We start from the raw sequence: 21,230 nt of genomic DNA on the forward strand, positions 1-21,230 counted from the left end.
GACTGGGTTTCTCCATGTTGGCCTGGCTGGTCTTGAACTCCTGACCTCAGGTGATCCACTCCCCTTGGCCTCCCAAAGTACTGGGATTACAGGTGTGAGCCACCACACCAGGCCACAGATGTTGATCCTTAATAAACATCTTGCACCCAAATTTTCATCTCTGCATCCGCTTCAGCCTGAGACATGGGGGTGGAGGAGTGAGTGAGGGTGGAGGGTCCAAGATGGCTGAGTTTCTAACTGGGGATTCCAAGAAACAGTGATGCCAGGACCTAAGAAAATGGGGCTAGAAGAGGAAGGGCAGGTTTGGGCAGTGGGGCCATGGGCATAGCTTTTGACTGGTTGCCTGTTGAAGGCTGGGATGCCTGTTGAAGGCTGGCCTAATAGATAGGCCTGAGTACGTATTCAAGGCCAGTACTCAAAATTGATCAGGGCTGGCAATGACAACTTGCAGTCATCAGGGGGCAGAGCTGGGAGTAGTTAAAGTTGTTAGACGGCTCTAGTAGCCTCAGACGCTACTAGTTAAAATGTCAAGCTTCGCCCTTATGGTTTACCAAGTGTTTCCATAACTCACGACTGTTGTCAAGCCACAGATAGAGAAGACAATGTGGCCCCTTTGTGGAAAGATCACTGGCTTTAGGGATGGTCAGATTCAAGGTGGCATCCCAGCTCCACCCCTTACTGCCTGACCCAGTCTCCAGGTCCTCACCTGTGAAGTCAGGATAATCAGGGCTGTACTGGGGATGAAGTCTAAGAAGGTATGGCCAACCCAATATTCTGAAACCTGGCACATAAAGGGAAAGAAGCACTGATGCTTATTTTTCTGTCTAAATTGTATCTCAGTGAAACCAAGCAGTTGATGAGGGCAAGTTTTTGTTTTTTTAAATTGGTAATTTCCAGTTAATAAATGCAGAAGGAATGATAAAAATTAATATTATCACTGACCTGCAACCCCTCATGGAATGATGCACCCGTGCAATGCTCAGCAGTGGCAGCTAAGCCAGCAGGGGACTTTCTCAGGACTGGATCAGACTGGTGATGCCTGAACACACCCAGCAATCATAATAACTTAGACACAACCAGACGGATGCTTCCTGAGATGACGCGAGAGAAACACACAGCCCCATCTATGCAGTGTTCCTGCCAAAAAGATCGAGCTTGACCTGATCAAGCCTCTTGATGTAACTACCAGTTTACAGGAAATACCAGGGACAGAGAAACAAGTGGAAGGACACCATGAGGCTGCAGTCAGCCAAATCTGGACTGTGGGGCAACTACAGGGCAAATGAACCTGCTTCTTCACTGAATATATGGCAAGAAAAAATAGAGGGAGGAGGAGCTTCCAGTTCAAAAGAGATCTAAGAGACAAAGTGTGGGCTTTATATGATTAGAACAAGTCACCTATTAGAACAAGTCACCTATAAAAAAAAAATTTATGGAATAATTGTGAGTGACAACATTCACTGGATTATTAGACAATCCAGTGAAGGAATTATTGGTAAATAATTGAAGGAATTATTGGTAAATTTTTAAGTGTGATAATGGTATTAAGGCTGTATCTTAAAGGTACACATAGAAATATTTACAGATGAAATGACACAGCACCAGAAATGGCTTTAAAATAATTTAGCGATAGGAGCATGTGTGGAAGAAACGTGGGTAGGTTAAAAGATGAACAAGTCCGGGCATGGTGGCTCATGCCTGTAATCCCAGCACTTTGGGAGGTTGATGTGGGCGGATCACCTGAGGTCAGGAGCTCGAGACCAGCCTGACCAACATGGAGAAACCCCATCTCTACTAAAAATACAAAATTAGCCGGGCGTGGTGGTGCATACCTGTAATCTCAGCTACTTGGGAGGCTGAGGCAGAAGAATCACTTGAACCCGGGAGGCGGAGGTTGCGGTGAGCCGAGATCACGTCATTGCACTCCAGCCTGGGCAACAAGAGCGAAACTCTGTCTCAAAAAAAAAAAAAAAGAAAAGATGAACAAGACTGTCTGAGAGTTGATAATTTTTGAAGCTGGATGATGAGAACATCATTCATTATGCCATTTTCTCTACTTCATGTGGGTTTAAGCATTTTCACTCAGGGGAAAGAAGACGAGAAAAGTACCTGGCACACAGTAGCAGATCAATAAATGATAGCTTAGGGTTATTTTATGATGCGCAAACTGTACTTCAGGGAGATTAAGTAACTTACCCAAAGTCACACAGAATTGGCAACCATGACCTACTTCTCAGAAAGTCCTAGGCCTGTGTAGCCCAGTTGGGCAGCAACAATAATCACAAAAGCGACTCAGTGAAATAGAATTTTTATTCCAAATGACTGTAATATCTAGAAAGGCAGTAGCTAACACTCAAAACAATTTGTTTAAGTGTAAATTAAAAGCAGTTGATTTGCAGGAGAGCAAACAGTGGGGTAGTGGCCATGGCACTCTGATCATGGTTATATCCAAGAAAGCAGAAAATAACCAATGTCCTGATATGCAATCTGGATGTGCAGCATTTACAGCAAACAACATAAAAAGAAAGAAAGAAGAATGGAAAAGAAAAGAAGAAAAAAAACACCACAAAGTCCCAAACCTCAGAAATTAACATTCACTTAAGAACACAGTGGTGAAGACTTTTGGTAGCAAAATTTGCACGGTTCTTAAAATGCGAGTCTTCAAAAGTACTTCTTCAAATTCAAAAGCTAAGAAAACCAAAGAGGGAACAGTTACACAGGCTTAGTGGAGATGCCGCCTGTCATGAAGATGACCATCAGTCCTACTTCCCAGACACAGTGAGAACCGGTGAGCCTGACGAACCTGAAGGAAAAGGCCGGCTGACGGGTGCTGATGCCACTGACTATACAAGAAAACACCGGGTCAACTCATCATTGACAGCGAGAGACACATTACTGCTCCTCCTGGCTGATGCCAAGGCTGCCTTTCTGCACCTCAAGCTCCTCGGCACTGACCATTGATGGGTCAATGGCCGCGTATTTGGTTCCATGGAATTGCAGCAAATGTATCTGTTGAAATGAAGAATCATTATTTTATTTATTTTTTGAGTTGGAGTGTCACTCTTGTTGCCCAGGCTGGAGTGCAGTGGCACTATCTTGGTTCACTCCAACCTCTGCCTCCCGGGTTCACCCAATTCTCCTGCCTCAGCCTCCCGAGTAGCCGGGATTACAGGTGCCCACCACCACGCCCAGCTAATTTTTGTATTTTTAGTAGAGACAGGGTTTCACCATGTTGGCCAGGCTGGTTTTGAACTCCTGACCTCAAGTGATCCATCTGCCTCGGCCTCCCAAAGTGCCAGATTACAGGTGTGAGCCACTGCACCCTGCCAGAATCATTGTTTTAAATGGCTGCATTACAGAGTAAAATGTATACTGCCTTCTATAAAAAGTTTGGTAGGAAAACATCACCATAGTGGACAAATGTTTTATACTTCTATAATTTACAGACTAATACATACTAAATAGAGAAAAGTCAAACAATTTTTTGAAACCACATTTGGGATCTTTGTTCCTCACTCCCTGAGCAGTCTCCCTGAGTCCCTGCAGAGTCTCCTGAGACATCTTAGATGGTGCATGCTCATGAGATGTTTACCCTTCCCTTCTGCTGCTGTGAGTTAGGTCCTTCCAATCTTCTGCTACTGTGACTAGTGCTGCTACGATGAATATCTCTGGGCATCAAGTATTCCTGTTTAGGATCCTGTCTTCTGTAAGGGGATGACAGGATCAAGGGATATGACTGGTTTTTGGGATCACAGGTGTGAGCCACCGCGCCCGGCCAGGATATGACTGGTTTTTTAAGGCTCTTGATTCATCTTGCCAAACTGCCAGGGCACTCACCCCTCACTGCTATTCTATTATCCATTTAGTTAGAGTATGAAGGGATGGTGTTTGTTAGGGCTTTCTTTTCTTTTTTTTTGAGACGGAGTCTTGCTCTGTTGCCCAGGCTGGAGTGCAATGGCGTGATCTCAGTTCACTGCAACCTCTGCCTCCAGGATTCAAGTGATTCTTCTGCCTCAGCCTCCCGAGTAGCTGGGACTACAGGTGTGCGCCACCACGTCCAGCTAATTTTTTTGTATTTTTAGTAGAGACAGGGTTTCACCATATTGGCCAGGCTGGTCTTGACCTCCTGACCTTGTGATCTGCCTGCCTCAGCCTCCCAAAGTGCTGAGATTACAGGCATGAGCCACTGCACCTGGTAGGGTTTTCTTTTAATGCATTAAAATTAGATCAAGAAGTCACTTCACAGGACTCAGATTGACCCCATTTAGGTCTGGTGTCTTGCTCTGATGGAACTCACTGTGTCCAGAGGGCAAGGTCACATCATACCAATAGTAACCTCAGTGTGTGAATGCAGGCCTGCTGTCCTTAGAAAAGGGATGGTGGCCAGAGAGTCACTGGGGGATCTCTAATATACCTGTTCAAATTCTCCTACAAGTTATAAATGTAAACCACTTTTATCAAGTCAATGCCTCATTTCTACAAGGAATTCTGTAGTTCACTGATTCCCTTACTAGTCCATTAAAAGAAGGCTTTATGTTGCAAACATATGTTGGGCTCAGAGCGCTCTGGGTTTCAAGCTAGGCCTTACCTGTACATAAAGATTGACCTCTGCACTTCTGCACAGGTATGGGAAATTGCCTCCTGTTTTCAGATGAGCTCTTCGGGCATTAGGATACAGCTTGTACATTTCTTCTTTAGCTTCAGTTGAAAGCGCACTCTGATCAAACACCTTTAAAAAACACAAAGCTTCAGCACCATAGGAAAGGTAAAACACACACACACATACAGAAAGCTGTAATCAACTAGTGTTTTAATATGTTCTTTTCACATTATGGACATGTTACCCTAAGTATTCCTTTCATATGAAGAGACAATCCTGAACCCCCAGCAGCCTGAACTACCTCCACTGCTGATCCCTGGTGACTTATAACTCCAACCGAAGACATTAGCTACAGATTTTGCTGCACAGCATCTCCTGCATTCTTTTGGTGGGGGGAAATTCTTTTTTTTTTTTTTTTTTGAGGTAGAGTGCAGTGGTGTGATCTCGGCTCACTGCAATCTCCACCTCCTGGGCTCAAGTGATTCTCCCGCCTCAGCCTCCTAAGTACCTGGGACTACAGGCATGCGCCATCACGCCTGGCTAATTTTTGTATTTTTAGTAGAGATGGGGTTTCATCATGTTGGCCAGTCTGGTCTCAAACTCCTGACCTCAGGTGATCTGCCCACCTCGGCCTCCCAAAGTGCTGGGATTACAGGCGTGAGCCACCGAGCCCGGCTAGGGTCGGGGGAAATTCTACCATGAATTTCCTTTTTCCTCAAATATAGCTAAGTAGATTAACAGAATATTAATAGAGAACAATCACTGCAAATGTCAATAAGTTTCAAAAAGATCATGAAGCCCCAAAAGAACTTTTTACTTTTATCATTAATTTAAAGCAATAAACTAAGTCATTTAGGCTCAGTGAAAAAAATTCCAAAAAAATGTAGAGTACAAGCTATTCTTTCTTGGGGAAGCCAGTTTGCAGCGTATGATTCTAGACATCCTTCAATACCCATACACATTTATGTTTTTACATGCAACAAAATTTTTCAAAAAGTAAAATAAGCAAAAAAAATTGTATACTAAATATACCGTACCAAATCTGTACGTTTAAGTGCATCTCCAACTAAAACTTATAGGCTGTTTTCAGTGACCATGAACCCAGGCAGTGAGCACAGCTTTGAAAGAAGGGCAGGCAGAGCAAATGTCCTGTGAGGACCATTGAAAAGCTTGTTCTATGTTATGGCAAATGTCAGAATGCAGCGATTATGGCAGAGGATGATAAGAAGTTGTTTACACGCTTATAATGGATAATTTCCCAACAAAAACCAATTATTAAAAATACCATATTATGGCCAGGTGCGGTGGCTCACACCTGTAATCCCAGCACTTTGGGAGGCTGAGGCGGGCAGATCATGAGGTCAGGAGATCGAGACCATCCTGGCTAACATGGTGAAACCCTGCCTCTACTAAAAATACAAAAAATTAGCTGGGCGTGGTGGTGGGTGCCTGTAGTCCCAGCTACTTGGTAGGCTGAGGCAAGAGAATGGCATCAACCCAGGAGGCGGAGCTTGCAGTGAGCCGAGATCGCACCACTGCACTCCAGCCTAGGCAACTGAGTGAGACTTTGCCTCAAAAAAAACAAAAACAAAAACAAAAAACCATATTATTTGAATTTAGGAACAAATCCATTTATAAGGCAAAATAATCATATGGTTTTTTTTTTAAGTAAATTGAAACCATAGTGAGATACCAATTCATATCCATTAGGATAAGTATCAACCAAAAAACCAGAAATAAGTGTCCAGGATATAGAGAAACTGGAACCTTTGTGCATTGTTGGTGGGAACATGAAATGGTATAGCCACTGTGGAAGACAGTATGGTGGTACTTCAAAAAGTGCGATTCTACTTCAAACGATATGTCCAAAAGAATTAAAAGTAGGATACATCTACTATGTACCCATAAAAATAAAAAAAAAATTATTTTAAAAAAATAATTTAAAAATAAATAAAAAAGAATTAAAAGCAGGAACTCAAACAAATATACATATATTTTTTGACAGGGTCTCACTCTGTTGCCCAGGCTGGAACGCAGAGGCATGATCATGGCTCACCCCAGGCTCAGGTGATCCTCCCACCTCAACCTCCCAAGTAGCTGGGATCACAGGGATGTGGCACCATGTCCAGCTAATTTTCTTTTTTTTTTTTCTTTTTTTTTTTGAGACGAAGTCTCACTCTATTGGCAGGCTGGAATGCAGTGGCGCCATCTCAGCTCACTGCAACCTCCACCTCCCAGATTCAAGCAATTCTCCTGCCTCAGCCTCCCGAATAGCTGAGACTACAGGTGCGTGCCACCATGCCCGGCTAATTTTTGTATTTTCAGTAGAGACGGGTTTCACCACGTTGGCCAGGATGGTCTCGATCTCTTGACGTCGTGATCCACCCGCCTTGGCCTCCCAAAGTGCTGGGATTACAGGGGTGAGCCACCGCGCCCAGCCTAATTTTCTTTATTAGTAGTAGAGACAGGGTCTCCTGTATTGCCCAGACTGGTCTCGAATTCCTGGGCTCAAGCAATCCTCCTGAATCAGCCTCCCAAAGTGCTGGGATTGCAGGCATGAGCCACTGTGCCCTGCCCAAACATATACTTTTACACCAATGTTCACAGAAGCACTATTCACAATTGCCAAAAGCTGAACACAACCCAAGTGACCACTGACGGATGAATGGATAAACAAAATGTGGTATAAACCAACATTGGTTTTATTGGTAGATATTATTCAGCTTTAAAAAGAAATAGGCTGGGCGTGGTGGCTCATGCCTGTCATAGCACTTTGGGAGGCCCAGGCAGGCAGATAGCTTGAGTCCCAGAGTTTGAGTCCAGCATGGGCAACATGGTGAAACCCCACCTCTACAAAAAATTAGCCGAACGTAGTGGTGTGAGCCTGTGGTCCAAGCTACTAAGGAGGCTGAGGAGGGAGGATTGTTTGGGCCCGGGAGGCAGAGGTTGCAGTGAGCTGAGATTGCACCACTGCACTCCAGCCTGGGGAACAGAGTGAGACCCTGTTTCCAAAAAAAAAAAAAGAAAGAAAGAAAGAAATGACATTCTGACATATGTATAACATTTCAAGATAAGTCTTGTGAAACATTATGCTAAGTGAAATGGCCGCACAAAAGGATAAATGTTGTATGATTCCACTTATATGAGGTTCTAGAAATAGGTAAATTTTTATAGACAGAAAATAAAACCGTTGATTATCAGAGGCCGGGGGAAAAAAGGGAACGGGAGTTATTGTTTAATGGGTATGCAATTTCTTCTTGGAATGATGAAAATGTGAAAATGGTGATGGTTGCAGAACTGTGAATATACTTAATGCCACTGAACTATGCACTTAAAAATGGTTAAAATGGCATATTTTAAATGTGTATTTTACCTCAATAAAAAATAAGCAAGCTTTTGTGGTAATTAAACTATGGAATTCTTGATTCTCTACCCTTGTGAAGCACCTTCTCTTTGCTGCCCATATATGTAATGGCTCAGGTGCAATATCTATTGATGAGAACAGCAAAAATACATCAAATGGGTAGACTCCCTTGTTTAAATTTATTTTGATTCATTTTTATTTTTATCTTTTTTAATAAATACAGACAGGGTCTCACTATGTTGCCCAGGCTGGTCCTGAACTCTTGGACTCAAGCAATCCTCCTGCCTCAGCCTCCCAAAGCGCTGGGATTACAGGCACAAGCCACTGTGCTCGGCCTATTTTGATTTCAATGGTGTTATTCCTGCCAGAAAGAAATCCAAGATAAGCAATAAACAGATTATTCTGGAATTGAGAAAGCTGGAGGGTAAAAACAAAAGCCAAGGCAGCATTTGAAGAGGCACATTGAAAGTTATCAAATAGTTTTATAGGAGATCTTGACATACACATTTTAAAAAGTAAAGCAGCTATTTTACTTAAAAGGAAGCTTACATCCATAATGGTTACAGGTATGTCCCGAATTTTATGAGGTTCCACATAAGAATTTTGACAATTCAAGGTAAGTCTTGAAGCCAGTTCACTCTGACCCAAACTTTCTAGCTGCAGGAAGAAACACAGGTAAAGTTTTCGAAATAATTTTGTTTTTCACATTTACATTAAATCCACAGACAACATTTGTGCTTATAAAGGTGGTATCATCTGTGGTGGGGCCAGAAAAGTCATCAGTGAGGAACCACAACTTAGGTGAGAGACCATGAACTGGGCTTCTCAGGAGGTTGTGGCATTTTTCTATTCTGGAAACCTGGGTACAAACCAATGAAACCCGGCCTACAGCCCTCAGCCTACACTGCCTACTCCAGCCAGGTGCCCATGGGCAGCAAGCCAATTCCTACTGCTTAAAGGTGACAGATACATGTTTTTGTTTTGTTTTTTTTTTAAGATAAACCTTTAAGGGATCTTAAAAGAGATCTGAGAAATCATCTAGCCCAGCAGTTCCTAAATGCAAGCCAACAGACCTGGTTCATCAGATTTACCTGGTGGGTAGAGGAAAAGTGTGAAGTAAAAATAGATTCCCAGATCCCATGCCCAGGGATTCCAGATGGATGATCTGCTGTGAGGCCTTACAATCTGTATTTCTGAAAGCTCCCCTAAGTGATTTTGATGAACAGCTGGTGGGAAGCACTAATGTAGGCAAGCCCTTACCAGCAATAATATCTGCTCAGATGTATTAATCTGCTTAGCAAATACCTCTAACACATACTTGTGAGACAGATCTATCTTCTGGAACCACGTAGATGTGAAAATTCCCAATACAATGTGTCCCCAACCCAATGTCATGATCCTTACCCTGTCTACCATGAAATCAATGGCATCAGCCATCATAGGGTCCACCGGGCCAGATGAAAAATTTCCAAGAACTATTTTTTTGAGCATAAATGCAGGCATCAGCCAAAAGCTGTAAAACACAAAGACCTTATAATTTAAACTTCCAAGACTACACATGGCAAATATTCATTCAACATTAAAGCTTTGTGTTAGCTTGGGATCTAGAAATAAAAAGTCCTAATCCCCTCCTCCAAAGAGCTCAGCATCTAGTTTTTCCACACACTTCCCCAAGCTTCCAAAGAGTTATGGCTTCATATAATTAACCTTTTATTTGAGGATTTAGGATAATTATAAGAGATATTTCAAAATACCTTTACTGAGATAGACATTCTGATGAGTCCAGTATTTTTTTTTTCCTCTAATTGGCCCTATTTCCAAGGATTAAACTATTTCTTTCGGAAAACTGAGCATTAAGAGAAGTATTCTTTCCTTCTGGTTGATATTATCTTTTTATTGATTGATATTTCAAAACAGATCTCAAAATACTAATATGAAAGCTATTGCACCTCCCCAAATTTGCTACTATTAGATTCAACTTGGCTAATTCAAGGCAAATTGATATTTATAGATTTATTTTTTAAATTTATTATTGTTATTATTTTTTGAGACAGAGTCTCAGTCAGTTGCCCATGCTGGAAGTGCAGTGGCATGATCTCGGCTGGGTGCAACCTTTGCCTCCCGGGCTCAAGCAATTCTCATGCCTCAGCCTTTCGAGTAGCTGGGACTACAGGCGCATGCCACCACGCCCGGCTAACTTCTGTATTTTTAGTAAAGATGAGCTTTTGCAATGTTGGCCAGGCTGGTGGTGAACTCCTGGCCTCAAGTGATCCACCCACCTCAGCCTCCCACAGTGCTGGGATCACAGGCGTGAGCCACTCCTGGCCTCTTTTTATTTTTTAATTAAAAAAATTAAAAAAAAACTTTTAGAGACAGGGTCTCACTCTGTTGCCCAGGCTGAAGTGCAGTATTGTGATCATAGCTCACTGTAGCCTCAAACTCCTATCAAGTGATCCTTCTACCTTGGCCTCCCGAGTAGCTCGGACTACGGGCTCATACCACCAGGCCTGACTAATTTTTTAAAAATTTACTGAGCTTGGGGAGCCGGGGCCAGGCACGGTGGCTCATGCCTGTAATCCCAGCACTTTGGGAGGCCAAGGTGGACAGATCACGAGGTCAGGAGATCGAGACCATCCTGGTGAACACGGTAAAACCCCGTCTCCACTAAAAATACAAAAAAATTAGCCAGGCTTGGTGGCGGGCGCCTGTAGTCCCAGCTACTCGGGAGGCTGAGGCAGGAGAATGGCGTGAACCCAGGAGACGGAGCTTGCAGTGAGCCAAGATCGTGCCACGGCACTCCAGCCTGGGCGACAGAGCCAGACTCCGTCTCCAAAAAAAAAAAAATTTACTGAGCCAGGCGCAATGGCTCATGCCTGTAATCCAGAACTTTGGGAGGCCAAGGTCGGTGATCACAAGGTCAGGAGTTCAAGACCAGCCTGGCCAAGATGGTGAAACCCCGTCTCTACTAAAAATACAAAAATTAGCCAGGGGCGGTGGCCAACGCCTGTAATCCCAGCTACTTGGGAGGCTGAGGCAGGAGAATCACTTGAACCTGGGGGGCAGAGGCTGCAGTGAGATCGTGCCACTGCACTCCAGCCTAGGCAACAGAGCGAGACTCCCGTCTCAAAAAAGAATTTTTTTTTTCTGTAGAGACAGGATCTTGCTCTGTTGCCCAGGCTGGTCTAGAACTCCTGGACTCAAGCAATGCTCTTACCTCTGCCTCCCAAAGTGCTGGGATTACAGGTGTGAGCCACTGTGACTGGTCAGATCTTTACGGATTTCTATATATGATCTTTAGTTTATATTTATTCCATTAATTTCAACTGTTAAGAGCCATCATGGAGGGTAAACACTAATTTCTGTAAACCTATGATGAAAATTACTTAGATGAGGTGCAAACTACCTTCTGATGCTTATTACCATTGGGACAGCCTTGCTGGAAGTTGAGCTTCCCTCAAAAGGACCACTAGGTCACCTTCCAGCCCCATCACTTTCTAAGTTCTCTCCCAGCCCCATCACTTTCTTATCTTTTGAAGGTGATGAGGTCTAAGTACGCTCTGTAACGGGTGGACCCTGTTGACTTTGCTCACTCCTGGATCCTCAGTGTGTGGCACACAGTAAGCACTCAGATATTTGACAATAAGCAGCTGATGTGCCAGAGCACAAACTGAATGGGGGCTGTCTTGGCATTCTAACAATTAGAACAGCAATAAAAATCACCAAAAATAATGAGCATTATTTAGTGCATTATCTGGACGGGAAGGATTTGTAAAGTAGCTAATGTATACAAGAAATTGTTGCATGAACGCTGAGTAATTACTAAGATAACATCAGAAAAACTAAAAAATAGCCGGGCACAGTGGCTCACGCCTGTAATCCCAGCACTTTGGGAGGCTGAGGCGGGCGGATCACGAGGTCAGGAGATCGAGACCATCCTGGTGAACACGGTGAAACCCCGTCTCTACTAAAAACATAAAAAATTAGCCAGGCGTGGTGGCGGGCGCCTGTAGTCCCAGCTATTTGGGAGGCTGAGGCAGGAGAATGGCGTGAACCTGGGAGGCGGAGCTTGCAGTGAACCGAGATCGTGCCACTGCACTCCAGCCTAGGCGACAGAGCGAGACTCCGTCTCAAAAACAAACAAACAAAAAAACAAACAAACAAACAAAAAAAACAAAAAAATATCAGAGTGCAATTTTAAGTAGATGTAAAAACAATATTTCCCTATACATTATTTGAAAACACTGATCATACAGATGTGTTTACTCACTGGGCTTTTTTTTTGAAGTAGGGTCTTGCTTTGTCACCCAGCCTGGAGTACAGAGGCACAGTTGTGGCTCACTGCAGCCTTGAACTCTTGGGCTCAAGCGATCCTCCTGCCTCAGCCTCCTGAGTAGCTAGGACTGGAGGTGCATACCATGATACCTGGCTAATTTATTATTATTGTTATTTGTAGAGATGGGGTCTCACTATGTTGCTCAGGCTGGTTTCAAACTCTTGGCCTGAAGTGATCCTCCTGTCTTGGCCTCCCAAAGTGTTGGGAGTACGGCATGAGCCATCACACCTGGCCACTGGGCTTTATTTTAAGGCTAGAGCCTCGCCTTGCTAGCAATGAAAGAAGTGCACAATAAGCCAGCTGTATGGCATCATAGATACCTACCAATTACTTAAAATGATAAAATCAATGAAAGGATGGCTCCTAGGAAACAAGTACCCCACTGGCTGCGCCCGAAGCATTTCCACCATTTTGTTTTTGGTTTTTTTTTTTTTTTTTGAGATGGAGTTTCGCTCCTGTTGCCTAGGCTGGAGCGCAATGGCGTGATCTCGGCTCATCACAACCTCCGCATCCTGGGGTCAAGTGATTCTCCTGCCTCAGCCTCCTGAGTAGCTGGGATTATAGGCATGTGCCACCTTGCCCAGCTAATTTTGTATTTTTAGTAGACGGGGTTTCTCCATGTTGGTCAGGCTGGTCTCGAACTCCCGACCTCAGGTGATCCGGCCGCCTCGGCCTCCCAAAGTGCTGGGATTACAGGTGTGAGCCACCGCACCCAGCCTCATTTCCACCATTTCTATCTTTTGGAAGAACAGACTAATATCAAGGGTCATGATGTGCAGAACATCTGTTGACAGACCAAATGCTCTATTCTTTCCATTTGGAGAACATATCTCAAGGAAATAAATTGGAAAGGGAAAAAACCCAGTAATTTGTACAAAGATTTACTGTAGAATGTGATGAAGAATTGGGAAAAGCCAAATGCCTAATAAAACTATGTCAGTCAATACACGGAACTGTTTACACAAAATAATAAGTGGGATAAACAGAACATGGTATTAGTTATATAGAAATACTGAATAGAAATAGCAAAAGCATATTAATGAATATTAAACAAAATTTAAAAATTTAAGGTAATAAAAAAAGCTGAATTTAGAGTTCATTCAATTCTTTCCTTTTGCAAAGGTAATTGTTTCTAATTTTAAAAGCCAAGAAAGAGCCGGGCACAGTGGCTCATGCCTGTAATCCCAGAACTTTGGGAGGCCAAGGTGGGCAGATGGCTTGAGCCCGGGAGTTAGAGACCAGCATGGGACAACATGGCAAAACCTCATCTGTACAAAAATATACAGAAATTAACCAGGTGTGGTGCCATGCATGCCTGCCTGTAGTTCCAGCTACTTGGGAGGCTGAGGTAGGCGGATCGCTTGAGCCTGGGAAATAAAGGCTGCAGTAAGCTGTGATTGCACCACTGCACTTCAGCCTGGGTGACAGAGCAAGACTCTGTCTCAAAAAAAAAAGCCAAGGAAGTTGCAGAATATAGAAGTAGATATAAGCCTTCCCTTCCTAATGTACCAAACACTCAAAAGCCAACATTTTCAAAATTTCACTGAACAAAAAAAGTAATTTTGTTCTTACCTGTTTGCAGTCCAAGTTTGGTTGAAGATAGAGGTGTCACTGAAGGAATTGCAGAGGATTAGGGAATGGACTCTAGGAGATTTGTGAGTGTATTCAGCAAATTTCTGGGCCAAAAAGCCTCCCAAAGAAGCGCCAAAAAGATGAACCTAATTATAAACAAATATAAGGCAGATTCTGAAATACTGATGAATCTTGAACCTGAGTATTAAAAAGTTGCTTCAATTATCACTAACCACAGAATATGTTATCACTAGCCAATAGACTGAAATATTTACAGCAGCTAGAAATTTAGAAAATATTGTATTTAAATGCAATTTATACAGTCCATCAAGATAATACAACTCGGCATCCAAGTTATATAATTTAAAAAAATATCATTCACAGATTGCATTAGAAAACAAAACCAGTCCAGGCACGGTGGCTCACACCTGTAATCCCAGCACTTTGGGAGGCCGAAGCAGGCAGATCACGAGGTCAGGAGTTCGAGACCAGCCTGGCCAGCATGGTGAAACCGTCTCTACTAAAAATACAAAAAAATTAGCCAGGCATGGTGGTGTGTGCCTGTAGTCCCAGCTACTCGGGAGGCTGAGGCAGCAGAATAGCTTGAACCTGGCAGGCGGAGGTTGCAGTGAGCCAAGATCGCACCACTGCACTCCAGCCTGGGCAACAGAGCGAGACTCCGTCTTAAAAAAAAAAAAAAAGAAAAAAAAAACAAAACAAAACCAAGCTAGGGAAATATGGAAAAGGCCTGTATACTAAAAATACAAAAATTAGCCAGGCATGGTGGTACGTGCCTAGAGTCCTAGCTACTTGGGAGGCTGAGGTGGGAGGATCGCTTGAGCCCAAAAGGTTGAGGCTGCAGTGAGCCATGATTGCACCACCGCACTCCAGCCTAGGCAACAAAGTGAAAGCCTGTCTCAAAAAAAAAAAATAAGAAAAAACTCAAAACCACTTAGTGGTTTATGTCTAAGAAAACTGTGATTCAGTAATTCCACCCCTAAACACATACCTAAGAGAACTGAAAACATATGTCGACACAAAAACTTGTACATGAATGTTCATGGCAGCATTATTCATGATATCCAAAGGGTAAAAACAACCCAAATGTGCATCAGCTGATGAATCGTTAAACAAGATATGGCATATTTATAAAAATATGATTTAGCTGTAAAGAGAAACGAAGTATTGATTCCAGCTTCAACATGAATGAACCTTAAACTCACAATGCTAAGTAAAAAAAGCCAGTCAAAAAGACCACATATGATACGATTCCACTTATGTAAAATATCTAGAATAGGCAAATCCATAGAGATAAAAATAAATTAGGTTGCAGGGCTAGTAGGGGGGAAGATGAGGACCGACTGCTAATGAATATGAGGTTTTTGGCATTAAAAAAAATTATAAAACATTGACTGCAGTGATGGTTGCACATACCTGGGAGTATACTGAAAAACATGGAACTGTATACTTAAAAGGGTAAATTATATGGTATATGAATTATGTTGCAATAAAGCTATTATTAAAAAATAAAAGAGGGCTGGGCGCGGTGGCTCACGCCTGTAATCCCAGCACTTAGGGAGGCTGAGGCGGGCAGATCACTTGAGGTCAGGAGTTTGAGAGCAGCCTGGCCAACCTGGCGAAACCCCATCTTTACTAAAAATACAAAAACTAGCCAGGCATGGTGGCACACGCCTGTAATCCCAGCTATTTTGGAGACTGAGGCAGGAGAATCACTTGAACCCGGGAGGTGGAGGTTGCAGTGAGCCGAGATCGCGCCACTGCACTCCAGCCTGGGTGACAGAGTGAGACTTCATCTCAAAAAATAAAAAAAAATTGTATGTATGTAATTAGTTTCAGGGTACTCACTTTATCCAATTGTAAATGGTCTAAAAGTTTTCTGAATCCATCACAGAACTCGAGATGGTCCCAATAAACTGGATACTGCAACTGAAATAATAACGATAATTTTATTTTTAAAAATCATAAAAGTAAAAATGCAACTCGCGTATTTGAAAAACTTAGGACTCAAACAGTGACATTTCTCGTTTGCTCAAGTGCTGCTCCTTATTCAAAATATGTAAAAATAAGCTCTCACTTTTTACTAAACTTCATAATTCACATTTTTCTAACAGACCAAATTAAAAGAGTATAAAAAGTAAGCACACTCTAATGATATTACATGAGTAACAATTTCAATTCCCATCAATTTCCTTTCTAAATAGCTGAAAAAGTCTGGGGTTCAAGGATGAATACAGCAGAACCCATTCCAGTAAAGAAATACCATTTTCTCTTAAATCTAATTTCATTCAGAATTATGGCTCAGGAGAGATGGAAACAAAATTTGTTCTAAGGGGAGCTCCCTCTCTTTTTGGTAGCATTTCTTTAAGAGGGTATTCAGTAAAATTGTTCCTCTTCTTTTAAATGACTTAGTTACTCTATTTCATTTATTGTACTTTGGGGTGTCTGTCTGTTTCTTGAGACAGAGTCTCCTCTGTTGCCCAGGCTGGAGTGAAGCGGCGCGATCTTGACTCATCCCACCTCCGCCTCCCGGGTTTGAACGATTCTCCTACCTCAGCCTCCTGAGTAGCTGAGATTACAGATGTCCACCACCACACCCAGCTGATTTTTGTATTTTTAGTACAGACACAGTTTTGCCATGTTGGCCAGGCTAGTCTCGAACTCCTGACCTCAAGTGATCCACCTGCTTTGGCCTCCCAAAGTGTTGGAATTTTAGGCGTGAGTCACCCCACCCAGCTTGTTTTTGTGATAGGGTCTCACTCTCTCTCATCCAGGCTGGAGTGCATTGGCACGATCGTAGCTCACTGCAGCCACAACCTCTTGGGGGCAAGCGATTCTCCCACCTCAGCCCCCCAGTAGCTGGAATCACAGGCATGCACCACCATGCCTGGCTAATTTTTATATGTATACTTTTTTGTAGAAATGGGGTTTTGCCACGTTGCCCAGGCTGGTCTTGAACTCCTGGGCTCAAGCGATTTGCCTGCCTCAAGCAATATAACTGCCTCAGCTTCCCAAAGTGCTGGGATTATGGGTGTGAGCCACCATGCCAGGCTACTGTACTTCTGTTTGTGACAAAAGAAGTATGGTACTTGACTATACGTAGCCTATCTATTAATGCTGGCAATGATGAGGAGAAAGAAGTACAAGTCACAAACTCATTTCTAAGGGACTCAGGTTTGTCCCCTACGAATTCCTTTTTTTTGTTTGAACTGGGGTCTCGCTCTGTCGCCCAGGCTGGAGTGCAGTGGCGCGATCTCGGCTCACTGCAACCTCCACCTCCCAGGTTCAAGCGATTCTCCTGCCTCAGTCTCCTGAGTAGCTGGGACTACAGGCATGTGCCACCACACCCGACTAATTTTTTGTTGTTGTTGTATTTTTAGTAGAGACGGGGTTTCACCATGTTAGCCAGGATGGTCTCGATCTCCTGATCTTGTGATCCGCCGGCCTCGGCCTCCCAAAGTGCTGGGATTACAGGCATGAGCCACCGCACATGGCCAAGAATTCCTTTTTTGTATATATATAAAACCAACTGGCTGGGCACAGTGGCTCACGCTTGCAATCCCAGCGCTTTGGGAGGCCGAGGCGGGTGAATCACTTGAGGTCAGGAGTTCGAGACCAGCCTGGACAACATGGTGAAACCCCATCTCTACTAAAAAATACAAAAATTAGCCAGGCATGGTGACAGGCACCTGTAATCCCAGCTACTGGGGAAGCTGAGGCATGAGAATTGCTTGAGCCTGAGAGGCGGAGGTTGCGTGAGCCGAGATCATACTACTGCACTCTAGCCTGAGTGACAGAGTGAGACTCCATCTCCAAAAAACAAAAACAAAAACAAAAAAACCCCCCAAAAACCTCGTCTAACAGGCTTATTGTTTAAGCACTTAGGTTCATTTTGTTATTGATGAATCACTGGAATGGATACTGCCATATGAATTATGGAATCATTTTAGATTTGATGTATGACTTTCATTATTAAAATTCTATTTGTGGATAAGACTTCCACCATTCCAAGAAAGAATGGGGAACTGATTCTACCTAGCAGAAAGTTTGAGAATTTGAGTCAGATGATAGCCTAAAAGAAAGGGGATGATACTTTCATGGAGTCTTTAATTTATAAATATCCATGCCCACATAGGTGACAAAATTATATGCAACTTAATACATACAAACAAATGAGTTCAAGCAGAACTGGGGAAGCCTGAATGAGATTGGCAGATTGTAGTAATATCAATATCCTGGTTGTGATTTTGTACTACAGTTTTGCAAAGGTTCGGCAGAAACTGGGGAAATGTGTAAAAGGTATATTTCTCTTTACTATTTTTTATACTGCATGTGAATCTACAATTGCAACAACAAAAAAATTTAAATTAAAAAGATCTGTGCATTTTAACTGCTAGATACTAACAAATATCAAATAAGTTCCAAAACCTCATGGAGCTGAACATTCTGATCACATCTTGATGACAAAGTAATTTTGAAGACACTGTTGACCTTTTCTTGATTAACTCTCCTCCTAATGAAACAGGGAAAGCGCACAACAAGAACCTTGAGAGTGAAGAAGAAACATCCAGCCAGAAGCCAAGGCTCTCATGACCTGCCACTGTGGAGCGAGAAACACACTGCTGGACAGCACTCCCGAGCGGGACGGGCGCCTATGGGTTGCTCGGTTTCCCCCTCCCTGGCTGATCAACAGGGGCCACCAAAAATGGTAGTGTCATGTCTCAGGCTGCAGAGGGCTGGGATGAGGGCAGTTCCCACCCTGTTCTAGAATGCTGTTTGTGAAGAGGAATGACTGAAAATCTGAACAAAGGAGGATTATGTTGCAGAGGCTCAAACATGTCACGTGAGGAATGGTTAAAGAAGCTGGAGAAATTAAGCCAGAGAAGAAAAGACCCAGGAGAAAAGCAGCAGGTGGTGATGATAACTGTTTTCTCAAGTAAGAGACAGGCTCTCAGGAGGAAGAGGAACTGATTTCTTTTGTGTGGCCTCAGTTGGTGGTAACCTCAGTAGAATTTTCAGTTACCTTCCAAAAGGAGAGACGTGACCTGCCTTTTCATCCCTTTAAACAGTAAATAAAACGTACACTAACAGCAGTACTCCCACTGGGAGTACCACTTACAAGTGAATACCGCAGGCGACTGCCAGCTAAAGAGACTCTCTCCTTCCTGGAAAATTAGGAGACCAATGTCCTGACCAACGTGGAAGCATGCAAAAAAAAAAAAAAAAAAAAAATCAGTCACCAGGAAGAGTGCCTTTCCCACACACCTTTCTCCCAGAGAAGACTCAAGAATGAACAGCGGGAAACTGGATTTAGACCAAACTCAGCTATAAAGTAACAATCAGGAACAAAAAAACTTCCTAACCAAATGCTAACATATGAGCTAATTAATGAATCTCACCTCAAATATCAAAGATTTACATGAAAAGCCAGCTTTTCAGTCACTTGTATGTTAGCAAATCCCTTTGTTGTCTAATATTCCATGCTCAGCAACCCTGGAAGCAGTGCTGTGATAAAATGAGGAGCAGAAACAGAGCCAGGAGACGGAGCTCAGTTCCTCCCTCCACTACTGGCTGTGTGAGCCGGACCTCAGTTTCTTCATCTGTAAAGAAGGACAACGCTTCCTACCGCTCTGAGTTGAGAGAAGGGCGTCAGGAGAGAATGCACATACATGCTGGGCATGGAGAGGCTGCCAAAAGAGGTTTGTTCCCTCTGAATCTCTGTGTGACCGTGGACTCACACCAGCCTCCTTCAAAAGGCTTCATCTCACATATTAAAATAAGCAAACAGTATCTTTCCTCAATTAAAAAAACTGCCCAGCTGGGCGCAGTGGCTCGTGGCTGTAATCTCAGCACTCTGCGAGGCTGAGGTGGATGAATCATGAGGTCAGGAGTTCGAGACCAGCCTGGCCAACAAGGCGAAACCCCATCTCTACTAAAAATACAAAAAATTAGCTGGGCGTAGTGACGGGCGCCTGTAATCCCAGCTACTCAGGAGGCTGAGGCAGGAGAATCGCTTGAACCCGGGAGATGGAGGTTGCAGTGAGCAGAGATCACGCCACTGCACTCCAGCCCGGGCGACAGAGTGAGAATCCATCTCAACAAACAAACAAACAAACAAACAAACAAACAAACAAACTGTGCCCATTACTATAGCTGATGAGAGACAGAAGCATAAAAAAAAAAACACACAAAACGTGGGTCTGAATTTTAATACTTAATCAGTAATACTTACAGCGATAACCCGGTAACCCCATCCAGTCAGAGCCAAAATCTGCCGGAAAAAGACATCTGCGGTTCCACTGACAGGGGGCAGGAATATGAGAGGACACCTGATACTTCGGGGGCCCGCGTCATAGAGCGACCATATCTTACTGTCATCATCATCTACAATAATCTGGAGGGAAGGTTAAAAGAAAAAAGTGGAAAACCTTATAAATTTGCTTTTTATGTTATTTTACACTGTCATTTCACTGACAATTTTAATACTACTGCCTTGTTTGTTACAAGGCAACCTGGAGCTCACACCAGATTAGCATGCATGACAAACTCCTCCGGTCTCCTTTTCTTTCCTCAGGGCTAACGTATTCCACAGTACTTAGAACTACTTTATAATCTTCCAAAGGGCTGCTGCTTCTCTGTTTCTTCCCCCTCCTCCTTTTTTTTTTTTGAGACAGAGTCTCGCTCTGTAGCCCAGGCTGGAGTGCAGTGGCACGATCTTGGCTCACTACACTGCCTCCCAGGTTCAAGCGATTCTCCTGCCTCAGCCTCCCAAGTAGCTGGGATTACAGGTACGCACCCTCATGCCCAGCTAATTTTTTGTATTTTTAGTAGAGACTCGGTTTCACCATATTGGTCAGGCTGGTCTCGAACTCCTGAGCTCATGATCCACCCACCTTGGCCTCCCAAAGTGCTGGGATTACAGGCGTGAGCCACTGCGCCCGGCCTGGATCCTGTCTCTTTAAAATACATACATAAATAAATAAAAATACAACAACACTCCAGCCTGAGCAACAGAGGGAGAGATCCTGTCTCTTAAAAAAAAAAGGCAAGCTGAGGTAAGACAAGTGCTCAGCAGAGTCTGGCAGATGTTAAGTGTCCTAGAAATATTAGCTATTATTATTATTCACGGCATCCTAGTTTAATTTTTGCTTTCACTTTTGGTGGTATTTAGAAAAGTACATTAACTGCTTGAACATTTGACAATGCAAATCAGTATTTATTCTACTTTCATATTAAAAAAACTCAAGGCCTCCAGGCTCTTTTTTCTGACAGCTCCTCACTAGCAGGGCTATGGACTCCACAGTGTCACTCTGTGGGTGGCAGCACACTAACCAGGGTCACTG

The 21,230-nt window shown here is 43.3% G+C and overlaps 1 protein-coding gene across 8 annotated transcripts in view; it reads right to left on the reverse strand.

Moving 5' to 3' along the window:
• Positions 1-2,292: 2,292 nt before the first annotated feature.
• SPG21 (SPG21 abhydrolase domain containing, maspardin) overlaps positions 2,293-21,230 on the reverse strand; it is a 26,136-nt gene continuing 7,198 nt past the window's right edge. For all 8 annotated transcript variants that reach the window (XM_031002306.3, XM_031002307.3, XM_031002308.3 and 5 more), the window contains 7 exons: positions 20,120-20,281; positions 15,736-15,816; positions 13,870-14,015; positions 9,369-9,477; positions 8,514-8,621; positions 4,589-4,729; positions 2,293-3,009 (listed from right to left, as the gene is read on the reverse strand). In XM_031002306.3, coding sequence (XP_030858166.1) covers positions 2,893-3,009; positions 4,589-4,729; positions 8,514-8,621; positions 9,369-9,477; positions 13,870-14,015; positions 15,736-15,816; positions 20,120-20,281 — 864 coding nt within the window. In that variant the 3' untranslated portion in view covers positions 2,293-2,892. The remainder of the gene's footprint in view (positions 3,010-4,588; positions 4,730-8,513; positions 8,622-9,368; positions 9,478-13,869; positions 14,016-15,735; positions 15,817-20,119; positions 20,282-21,230) is intronic.

This window comes from Gorilla gorilla, chromosome 16 (assembly GCF_029281585.2).
Source record: "Gorilla gorilla gorilla isolate KB3781 chromosome 16, NHGRI_mGorGor1-v2.1_pri, whole genome shotgun sequence".
Lineage (NCBI taxonomy): Eukaryota > Metazoa > Chordata > Mammalia > Primates > Hominidae > Gorilla > Gorilla gorilla.